The 11,787-nt window shown below is 37.0% G+C and overlaps 1 protein-coding gene across 9 annotated transcripts; it reads left to right on the top strand.

Moving 5' to 3' along the window:
* The first annotated feature begins 333 nt into the window (after window positions 1-333).
* Window positions 334-11,486, top strand: LOC107867674 (pentatricopeptide repeat-containing protein At3g61360). Of its 9 annotated transcripts, none has more exons than XR_007054302.1 (4): window positions 346-542; window positions 1,465-3,127; window positions 3,648-3,747; window positions 5,624-11,486. XR_007054302.1 is itself a non-coding variant. In XM_016714018.2 (4 exons), the coding sequence occupies exon 2, from the start codon at window positions 1,598-1,600 to the stop codon at window positions 3,125-3,127; it is 1,530 nt and encodes a 509-aa protein (XP_016569504.1). In that variant the 5' UTR covers window positions 348-542; window positions 1,484-1,597; the 3' UTR covers window positions 3,706-3,747; window positions 5,624-11,486. The 9 variants fall into 9 exon arrangements, 2 of the variants coding, with proteins under 2 accessions (XP_016569504.1, XP_047266363.1); XR_007054301.1 differs by having other exon boundaries at window positions 348-542; window positions 1,484-3,127; XR_007054303.1 differs by having other exon boundaries at window positions 348-542; window positions 1,484-3,127; window positions 3,221-3,747.
* Window positions 11,487-11,787: the final 301 nt, after the last annotated feature.

The following is an 11,787-nucleotide window of genomic DNA, read 5'->3' as shown; positions in this document are numbered from 1 at the left end:
GGAAGCAAGTTTTGCCATGCCTATTTCTTGGCGAATCAAAGCCAATCCAGTCATAGAACTTTTCTTTAGGATGATGACACGTGAGCGAAATTCGCTTCCAACTTCGGTCATAAATTATTTCGCTAGCAGTCTGGGGGATAAATGGTCAAGAAAAATGAGTTAATTTCTTTAGGATAAGGACATATGACACACATCATCTAATTGAAGAATATATACATACTATTTTAGTAATTTGAAAATATATACATAATCGAAATTAGACGTTAAGGGTATAAATAACTAAAAAGTTTCACGAAAGGTATTTAGGTATCATTTTTAATAGGTCGGGCATCGGGTATATGTGATCATTTTCCGTTTTAAATATTCAAGAGCCGCCATTTTGCAACAATGGTAATTTTAATACTGAGATCCCTAAATGGCTACAAATGTAAAGTTCTGAAAAATGTGACTACACATTCTACAAATAGGCTGTCTCTGCAAATTTGCTGGGGGAAAGAATGAACAAATTCCCAAATTTCGACGGCCTTTCACATTTGTCTCTTGTAAGTTGCACAAACATTTGAAATCAATTGATTTTCATAAAACTTCTCTTTTTTTCTTTTTGGTTTGCGATTAACCAATTTAGTTAAAAAAACTTTAAGAGCTTTTTCGTTTAACTCATTGATGCTTCTTTAGATGTTTATACTCCCTCCGATTCATTTTAGTTGGACTTGTTGACTTGACACTTCTAAGAAAATAAATTTTATTGTGGATTTATTTTTCTAAAGTAGCTCTATTAATTATGCTTTAAAATTTTAACTTTGAGCATATACACTAAACAGAGTCATTTAATATAGGGTAGTGTTGAAGAAACATACTAATTAATTTCTATTGATTTCATAAATTGAAATAAATATTTTTAGTATAAGGGTCAACTAAAAAATGGAGGGAGTATCTAATTTCCAAGAGCTTTAGAGTACCAGTGTTAGTGTTATTGCTATGGAAGTTGAACCCTAAATTTTGCATTTAGTTGCTAAGTATGTATAAGAAAGATTTGGTGGTAAGTGTTCCGTCCATCTTTACTTGTCCAGTATACTTAAAATAGTTGTCTAGTTTGGAAAACCAAGAGATAATTTACAATCTTGAATCTATTTTACCTTTGTTATTAAATACTAGTATTCATTTTTTCAACATTTGGATGACTTATAAATAATAGGGGTGATATGATAAACTTACCCTTTTATTTATTTTTTCTTAAAGGAGTGTTCCAAGTCAAACATGAACAAGTAAAGATGAACGGGAGAATAAAGATTTATCGAATGTATGAGCAATCTTTTATAAAAGCAATGTGTTTCTGTAGAATGATAGGCTGCGTTGCTGTTTGTATTTTTCACTTAGAAATGCTATTATTATTTTTGTGTTGTCACACGATGCCTTTAATTGCTCTGAGTGGATGAACTTTTAGATATTTCCTTTTTTTGATAGATTCCTAAAACCTATGTAGATATCAAGTTCTCATAATTGTGAAAGAACCGTCAGCTCGCTCAGATAGGATAAGGTGTGGTTGTAATCTTTGCTTGTATTGATTGAAGCACAAAACTCTGACTTGTTACATGAAATGGTGGTCGTGATTTCTAAACGAATAGATAGATTTGGTCAAGTTCAGCGAGTCGTTGGACATCTCTTTTGGTCAAGCAGTGTGGTTCAGTCTGTTTCTGAAGCAAAAGATGAAATTGAAACAATTGCTAGGATCATCAATGACCACCCTTTTCCTGTTCAGCCTCTGCAACCAATGCTTAAACATCATATCTCTCCAAGTGTCCTATCTACCACGTTTGTTGAAAATGTCCTTGGTCGCCTATTTGCAGCACATGCAAATGGTCTTAAAGCATATGAATTTTTTGAGTTCTGTCTCCGCCATTCTGAGTATAGTCCGACCTCTGATGCATTTGAAAAGACACTTCATGTACTAGCAAGAATGCGTTACTTTGATAAAGGCTGGGAACTAATGAAGAAAATTCACCAGCTACAACCGTCGTTGCTCACCCTTAAGTCAATGAGCATCATGCTATCAAGAATAGCAAAATATCAGTCCTATGAAGATACCCTTGAAGCATTTGAGAAGATGGAGCAACATTTATTCCCCGGGAAGAAATTTGGCACCGAAGAGTTCAATATTCTTCTTCGAGCATTTTGCACGCAGAGGCAGATGAAAGAAGCTCGTTCAGTATTCAACAAACTCCATTCTAGGTTCCCACCTGATACCAAGACAATGAATATCTTGCTTTTGGGGTTCAAGGAATCAGGGGATATTACCGCGGTAGAGTTATTTTACCATGAGATGGTTAAAAGAGGTTTTAAGCTTAATTGCGTAACATACAGTATAAGAATTGATGCATACTGCAAAAAAGGTCGTCTTGGTGATGCTTTGAAGCTATTTGAAGAAATGGATAAGGTAAATTGCTTGCCTACAATAGAAACGATAACAACTTTGATTCATGGAGCAGGGATTGCTCATAATATAACTAAAGCCAAAGAACTCTTCGATGAAATCTTCAAGAGAAATTTGCAACCAGATACTGGAGCCTATAATGCCCTCTTGAGTTCACTTAGCAAATCTAGGGATGTTAAATCTGCTGCAGTCTTAATGGATGAGATGGAGGAGAAAAATATTGAGTTTGACTATTTAACTTACCACACTATGTTTTGGGGATTTATAAGATCAAATGATGTTGGTGGTGTCATTGCTCTTTATGAAAGGATGATCAACAGAAATTTCTTGCCTAAGGCACGTACGGTTGTGACTCTGATGAAATTCTTCTGTGGAAACGACAGAGTTGATCTGGGTTTGAGTTTATGGAATTACCTGATGGATAAAGGGAACTGTCCACACTGCCATTCCTTGGAAATTCTGGTCACAGGATTGTGTTCCCGTGGGAGAGTTGAAGAAGCATTTGAGTGCTCTGAGGAAATGTTGAAGAGGGGTAGGCACATGAGCGAGCTAGTGTTTCAAATGTTGAAGAGGTCTCTCTTACAGCTAGGAGAGGAGGAAAAGTTACAGAAGCTGTACCAAATGACAAAGAAATTAGAAACGATATTGCCTCCTTATGGACAAACTATTGGGCACAGCCTAGGTGCAGATCTGTAGGTAAGGTGAATAAAGTCACTTGCTTGATGTATTTGATTCTATGCTGGGTTGAGATGTTGTGGCACTTTTGTCTCAATTCTCTTTTGTATGCAGGGTTGAGATGTTGTGGCACTTTTGTCTCAATTCTCTTTTGGCACACATATCTTTTGATCGCATAATGGTGGCTGATCTATTCTTTCTATTTATACGTCTTAAAAAGCTAATTGTTCTTCTCTTTCTTAATTTTCTTGGATAGGAGTTTTTCCTGTTAAAGAGGTTTGCTATTCTGTTTAGTCCTTACCTCCTTATTTTATAGATCTACGGAAGTTACTTTGATAGCTTACCTTAATATAGGACACATCATGCAGTGCTACATGAGATGCATATAGCTGTTAGAAAGCTACATTTTGGCAGTGCCATCTAAAAGTACCACCTCTGAAAGGTGTCTAGTTGTCATGAAACGAATACTGATTGCGGTGCTACATGAAATGCATAACACTGTTAGAAAGCAACATTTTGACAGTGCTGTCTAAAAGTGCAGCCTCTGAAAGTTGGCATGGAAGGAATAATGACCTCTTCTGTACTTCTTTGCATACTAGGATCCCATCACAAGTAACTGCAAAAGATCTAAATACTGAAAGGTAATTTTCCAGTTTCTCGTATGCCTTCCTGATTTTGGAAATTATCGCTTGACTTCCAAACTTGGGTAGTTACATTTTGCATGATTAGAAGATGTTTAATTGCTGGAAATAATTGAAAATTTGACTATGTTACCAATTCTTTTCTTTCACGAATTCTTTTTTGAATATTTGACTATAGTGCATCCTTCTGGTCTAATAAGCAATTTGGTAGTCTTTACTGATTTTGAGTTCTTTTAAGGGCTACCTTAATCTATAGTAATTACTTATCTCCATCAATTTTGTGACACACAAAGTTGTATAGTGGTCATCTGTCTAAAGTCCTTGATTTCATCTGAAGTTCAACATATATATACTTGGAGGGAGAATGCAGGCCTTTAGTTCCATCAACTATTTAAGCTGAATGTGGTGCGTATGTGTTAAAATATAAACCAGTTGGATACATGTCGCATCAAATGGCCTTCTGCAGTGGCTCAATTAGCGACAACTTTTTGTGGCTAATTTTCTTCTTTAACTGATCAATTCAAAAACACAAGATCTTTTCTAGTTATATGTTGCTTCCTGTTCATCTTTCTTGGACCTCTTTTTCATTTCCTTTCTTATTGTTTGAAGTGTCAGTCCTTTGGAAAAGAAAAAGAAATCAATCTTTCTGTCATTCTTTAATTGAAGCTAAAAGATAGAAGGTTTAGCTTGTAACAATAGTTTAACTTCATTAGATTTTATAAGGTTCTGAAAGGATTGAATAGGTCAAATGATGGGTTTTAAGTCAATATTTAAAAGGCCCATTCTCTTTCCAAATTATATCCAGTTCAACCAGCACATTTTCACCCATGAGTAAATATGTCCGCTCTCCAAGTTATTACTTGCTCTTATCACTCCATCCTTTGGTATTCAGCATTTGACATAAGCTTTAGAAGTTTACTGTCTCGAGGCGTCAAGTCTGTTCTCTTTTTCTTGGACATGTTGACTTGCATTTAATTTGTAGAAGTTCTCTTTGACCATCATTTTCTATTTTACAATGTTGTTGCTTGCTGTTTAAGGGCTTCTTTTAGTTATGAAGGATGTGGATAGGGGTTCTGGTGTAAGTGTAGATAAGTGGGAAGGAGGAAGAAAGATAACTAGTGGTTGCATCTTTGGGCATGGAGAAGATAGGACAAGGAAAAATGGTGAACTTGGTGCAGTGGGGAGGGAGGAGGGAAGAAAGTGTCAGCTTGGAAAGGGAAGGGAAAACAAGAGCCTTTGCATGATGAGGGGAGATAGAGTGGCAACTTTTTGGCTTTTATTTGCTGCTATGTTTATTTGGTTGAGCAAGGTCTTCCGTTGTCTTCTATATATGCTGGCTCTTCTTGATCTTGAGGTTATTTTGGGATGGTTGTTTTTTTTTTCCCTTGGATGGGGTGGGGGGGAGTGTTCTGGAAGCGGCAGGGTGAGAGAGAGAGAGAGAGAGGGTAATATGCTTGTCTTCATCAAGAGTCAACTATTTGAATAAACATAAGAAGGAAATTACTTGGGTGAGCTGCAACTGTATGATTTTCATGGTAGACATCTATCTCTTACCATATTAAATCACTGCATATGAACTGATGGACTCAAAATGCCTCCTTCAATCCAAGTCCATCTATCCAGGTGATAACATTAGCGGGTTATGAAACTTGATGAGTTAATGTCTCAATTAGTTATCCTTTTTCCCCATAAACCAAGATAACTATTGACCTTATGAGAGGAAATTTTTAGCTCTAGATGTAAATAGAATTCTTTTATGTTGCACCTGCATTAAACTATCAATATGTTGATGTTCTGTTTCTATCTGAATTTAGTAGTTATACTTGGTTTATTATATCTAACTAGTAGTTTCCCATATTGGCTTCTCATTTTGCAGGCTGAGATAACTCAGAGGCTTAGCAATGGCAGTGTCATTGTGCTCTTGTCAGATGAGTTGAACTCTATACTAAGAAATCGATTTGTTACCGGCCTTCCCTGGTTTTCTTGCTCTTTCCTTCTTGTGCTCTCTTTTGCCATTTTTTTCTTGTTCTTTTCTTTCTTAACATGCTTAGTAACTGGGGAATGGGTATGGAAAGAAACGTTTTGAGTCCTTTAAAATATAAGTGTTTTGCGGAGAAATTTTGACTTTTTGAGAAGAGTCGCCACTTAATTTTGAAAAGGAATTAAGAAACTTTTAGAGAGTTACTTCAAACGATTCAAAACAGAAAAATCGTTTTAAGTTTTGAAGATTCCGAGTAAGTAATTCCTATTAACGTTTTAGGAAGGTGTTAGGCACCTAAAACGTTCGCTAATTTGCGGTTATCCGAACTGTTTAAAAATCGTCTTTGATTAACCTTGAAAATGTTGGTTTTTGAAAAGAAAAGCGATTTTAGGAATATTTTGGTGTCTATGCAAAACCAATTTTTAGCGAAAACACATAAAAACAAATTAGCAAAAGTAAGGGAAAGGGTAGAAGCAGAAGGACTTGAGTCATTAGGCGAAAATCGACAACCCTGTCCTAATCTAGATATTGGGCTTTCAGCCCGTCTTCGACCTGTCCTAATTCTATGTTTTCGAGCCTTTAGCTTGAGTCTCGCTTCACCTGTATTAAGTACAACTTTGACTTCGAGGCCCAAATGAATACATAAGGAAATAAATAAATAAATGAATAAATAAATAAATGAAGACGACAATAAGTAAATAAACCAAAATAATAAATGAGACTTTGGGGGTCTCGTAGCCGCTTCAAGAACGGGACTTTAACCCGTTTTCCTTTCGACTCCTTGCAACTTCGTATGCCATGCGATGGATTCTTGGATTTTTCTTTTGGGCTTGATTCAATGAGACGGGCAATGGCCCATTAAGGAAATGCAAGAAACAAGCCCGTTTGGACTCCGAGGTATATTCATGCAAAGAAAGGAAAAGACAAAAGAGCGAATTAATGTATATTCTCAAAAATTCTATACTTGTAAATGAATTATGTGATGAAGAAGACAACATTTTAAACAAAAGAACACACCAATTCACTTACTACATATAGACACATGAAACCATAAAATTTATATGAACTCTAGGAATATGAAACACATGGCTTGCAAGGTTGAAGAAGAACTTTCATTGACTAATGATTTCCAAACAAACAATAGGATAAGGTAAAATAGGAAATTCTCACAATTGCAAGCAAACAACGTTAACAGATTGTGTATTAAGGTTATAGGAGACTTTGGTGACTCAAAAGTATAAACTAAAAGACTTAAGAAAGAACTTGTAACTTTCAACGGAATAAAGAAACTTGTAAAATATTTCTTTACCCTGGTTTGACATCTTTTGTCAATAGGAGCCTTAAGAATGAGAAAGGCCATGACCAACTGATACAAGGAACCAAAACAAACATAAAAATACAATAAAATAAAAAAGGACAGTGAATCAGGCCATAGTGTTCAAGCACACGTCTGCAATGAGTTTATAACTAGCAACGAGAAGAGAAAGAAAAGCCTAGTGTCACAGCAATTTCGTTAGTAAAGTTTGGAACATAAGTCACAAAACTAAATCATTAAACTTGTTATTAGGCCGAGGAATACTAAATCAAAGGGAGGTTGTACATGAATTCTACATCAAACAAGGATAGCACTGAAACGGGGATCAAACTTAATAATGAAAAGTATGAAATCGCGACGTGAAATAGGCTGGGTAAAAGAAAACAGAATCTTCACGATATGCTAAACAAGTTTTAGTAGTTAATAAATAATATTATCATGACACAGTACTCACTAAGTCGCACCACAATTCGTTTTATCTTAAAGGAACCTGACTATTTCGAGGACCCAATGGCCCATTTTTTTTGAAAATAGGTATTAGCGTGTCCTTCGTCAACTTAAATGACACACACTTTCCTCAAGCCATTTACGCCCGTTTAGGCCTTATGACAGCAGAGAAACCCAAAAGAAAAACGTAGCACAAACTTGAAACCACAAAATTCAATTCTAATGCGAAATCGACGAAAAGGCGTGGACTTTAACCCCTTTTTAGAACAGGATATTAGCAACAATCTTTAGGCTAGAAGCTCATCATTCAAGCAATAAAGCATACACGAAGCCGAATTCAAGGAAATTTTCATCAAAAGAAAAAAAAAGAAACATTGTATGAGCAAAAAAGTAAATGCTCCCAGATGAATCCTAACAAAATCAGAAGTTCTGAAAATCAATATGTCCTAAATGCGGAAACGACAACGAAGTTCGAAAGCTCACAATTTATATGAAACCTGGGGCTTTCATAGCCTCCTAGCGAGCTACACCCAGTACTCAAGATTATAAAACTACAACTACGAACAGGGCAACAAGGGGATGAAAATTATTAAGCGATAATCACAACATGATCTTCAACTACTTCAAACAACAGACAGTCGACAAAATGATTCATTAGGAGGACAATTAATCAGTAACGCCAAGAATAGATGACCAATCACAGAATCGAGACAAAGACGATGATGGCACATATCAGACAATCAAGGCAGAAATTAATCCTAATGTCGCAATACAAACAACATCATCATTCGCAAAAAGAGCAACCTATGATCTTTAAAACTTTCTCCAGCAACAAATTCCCAGCGTATTACTGTTAAAGTATTAATAACCAAAGAACGACTAATATGGAGAAATGAGATGAACGAGAAAGTGACAATAAAACTAGAAGGGAGAGATATGTTTACCTCTTTCGGGGTAGAAAACGGGATGACGAGCTATAAGCAAAATCGTCGCTACCGAAATCTCGTGACGTCGACCACCAACAGAGCGTCCCTTCGCTTTTCCTCTTAGAAATTTCGAAACTAGCTTGGAGAGAAGAGAGAAGAGCCCCCCAAAACTTCTATGAAAGAACCCTAACCCCCCAGACTTTCTAAAACCCCTTTTCCTCGGCTCTCTATGAGCCTTTTTATAGAAGGGGTTGAGGGCATTCCAGGGATTTTCGAAAATATCCCATTTCAAATTCGAAACCCTCCCTCCAGCTCCATTTTGCCCTCAATTTGTACCTCTTCTGGAATCGATGTACCACTAGGGTTTGGGGAAAACGGATTCTTTCCCAAAACCAATGGAAATTAGCCAAATAATGTACGAAAACGTACGAGTACCCTGAAATTTGCTGAATTTATCCGTTGAAGGGACACCTACACATCTTCTAGAGGATTCTCGGAACCCCCGTGGTACGAACCCATATGCTACTCACGTGGGGAGTACGATCGGAGTAAGGGAGAGGAGAAATAGGGTATTTTGTCGGGTCGAAGCTGATTGGAATCGGGTTGGAGCTGAAGTTGTTCGTGGGTTCCTGGTGATTATCGATGGTGTTGCTGTTTTGGAGGAGAAGAGGGATCTTAGGTGGGCTGGTTCAGCCGGTATGGATTGGGCTTGGGACGGTCAGTTATTAATTTGGGCTGCTAACATTAGGGAATTGGGCCTGGGGGTAGTGCTGATTAAGTTGGGTGTTAAATGGAGCTAAGGTTGGATGGTTGTTGGACTGGGCTTGGGTATGGAGTGGGTTGATGATTAAGCTTGAATTGGATTATTTGGTTTCTAATTGGGTAATTTCTTGGGTATCATTTAAAAAATAACCCCTAATTAAATTTGGGGTTATTCAAAAAGATAATTTCGATTTTAATTGAGCCTATCCTATTTGAATTTCGACCAAATTGAAAGTTAATTAGCCAAGTACATCGCAATTGTGGCCACTTTAACTTCACTTATGATCAAATTTCACAGGATGGTCAAATTAGATCGAAATTTGACACGAATCAATACTTCTTTCAATCCCAAGCTTCTTGATTCGATAAAATTGAATCAATATTTCTCCAAATATATTATTTTTTCAGAATAATCATATTTAAATCAAGACTTCAACTGTTTGAACTTATTTTCAAAATAATCTTTGATTAAAATCCGATATTATTTAAGTGACAAAACTACATAATTTCGTATAATGGAATACAATAATGTATAATCGTCACTCAAAATGACAAACTTGCCCAGGTGAATATTCTTTTGAAAAAGTTCTATTCAATAAATATTTCGATTTTATTGAAACCGAAGAAGCTCGAAATTAATCTTGATTAGGGAGGGCAAAAATTAGGTGTCAACAGCAAGGAGATTGTAAAAATATCCAAATGTTTTTTGGTTCTGTGATAGCTAAGAAACTCTGGCAAACTCATGTCCCCGTGGAATTTGGTAAAACTAAAATTTGCAAAGAGTTGTGTCCGGGCATTAATATTAAGCTTCTGCAATACAGGGACTTCCCCAACTATCTACTTGGGACTCCCATTGGGGGCTAGCTGCAGATCTGTTGAGATATGGAATGGGATGGTTGAAAAGTTTGAGAAAACGCCGGCCACCTGGCAACAACAACCTCTTTCTTGGAGACAGAATTACTTTGATTAACAATGTGTTATACAACATTCTGACTTATTTCATGTCCTTATTCCCTGTACCAGATGAAATATTGCAGAAGCTTGATAGCATTAGTTCATTCTTTTGGGATGGCAATAACGAGTCCCACAAACTTCACTTAATGAAATGGGAGAAGGTTGCTATCCCAAGATCACTTGGTGGACTAGGAGTCAAGGACCTGGCTACATAGCAAAAGCATGCTCTTTAAATGGCATTGGAGGTATAATCAAGAGGGCATGGGACTTAGGAAGGAAGTGATCCAAGCTTAATGTGGACATGATAGCCATTGGGTTACTGAGCCTAGTAGATTACTTCATGATTGTGGATTGTGGAAAGGAATCAGGAAATTGTGGACTGATTTCACTTCTAAAACAACTCTACAGGTAGGAATGGGTAGTGGGAACCACATCCTCTCTGGAAAAGACCCTTGGCTTGGTCAGAATCTATTGAAGGAGCTCTACCCCATGATATTATCTATTGCCTCTGATCCTGATTCCACTGTCTCACAAAATTGGGAGGGGCGCACTTGGTGTCCTAGACTGAGAAGGGACCTGAATGATTGGGAGTTTGATGCACTTGCAGCACTTATGGGAAGATTACTCTACTGCTGTCAATCCCCTGAAAAAAGACATGCTCAAATGGGGCAACAACATGGATAGTTCCTACTTGGTCAAAGTCAATTACCAACTTTTGAGTTCCAACATAACTGTAATTGATCAGTGGCCATGAAGCTAATATGGAAGGTCAAATCGCTCCCCAAGATTAGTGCTTTTTGCTTGCTAGCTCTGAAAAATTCATGCCACTTTAGACAACCTCAACTGAAGAGGATTCAGCTCAGCCAACAGGATGCTATATGTATTTAAACAGTGTAGAAACTGTCAACCACCTTTTATTGCACTGCCCTATTGCTATAGACATCCGGTCAGTGTTCTCCCTTTTTGGTCTTCAGTGGGTTATGCCTAAGAGTTTCAGAGAAGGTTGTCAGCTGGAGCAATTGGAAATTTGAGAAGTCTTTCAGAAGATTATGGTCTATGGTTCCTGCTGTTGTTTTGTGGGATGTTCTGATGGCGTCTCAACTAACAGCTCCAATTTCAAGGGCATATGTTAAGTCTTACTTTTTAGTTGGGTTAACCTTACACCTTTGTATAAACATGAACAATTCTTGGATTTTGTCAGCTCTCTTGTATTATGATAGGTTTTGTGTTTGCCCTCTCTAGAGCTGACTGTTCCTACTTTTGTAAATCTTTCATCCTCTCGATGCTTTGTTGTTAATCCACTTCTTGCTTGCTCTCAAAAAAAAAAAAAGCTTCTAAACTCTCCACTTTCTCACCTACTTTTTCATTTTGCACATCAAAGCCTCAACTGTCTTCATTGTGCAGCCCTCCTACAAATCATCAAATGGATGGTGTTATAATGGATTTCTCCTATCCTGGGCTTAAGATGGACAATACAAAGCACTCTCCATAACCAAAATACATAGTAGCTGTTGTTGTAATGGTTCCTACAGTAGTATTAGAAAGCGATACGGACTTGTAGGGAGTATGCATCAATTTTATGGCAATAGATGCCTCGTGTGCTTCATTGATTCACTCAAATTACACTGTTTGGCGTTAGTATATTGGAGTTTGTT

This window comes from Capsicum annuum, chromosome 4, assembly GCF_002878395.1.
Source record: "Capsicum annuum cultivar UCD-10X-F1 chromosome 4, UCD10Xv1.1, whole genome shotgun sequence".
Lineage (NCBI taxonomy): Eukaryota > Viridiplantae > Streptophyta > Magnoliopsida > Solanales > Solanaceae > Capsicum > Capsicum annuum.
Note: the sequence above shows the minus strand (reverse complement) of the source record. Positions and strands in the feature narration are given on the sequence as shown.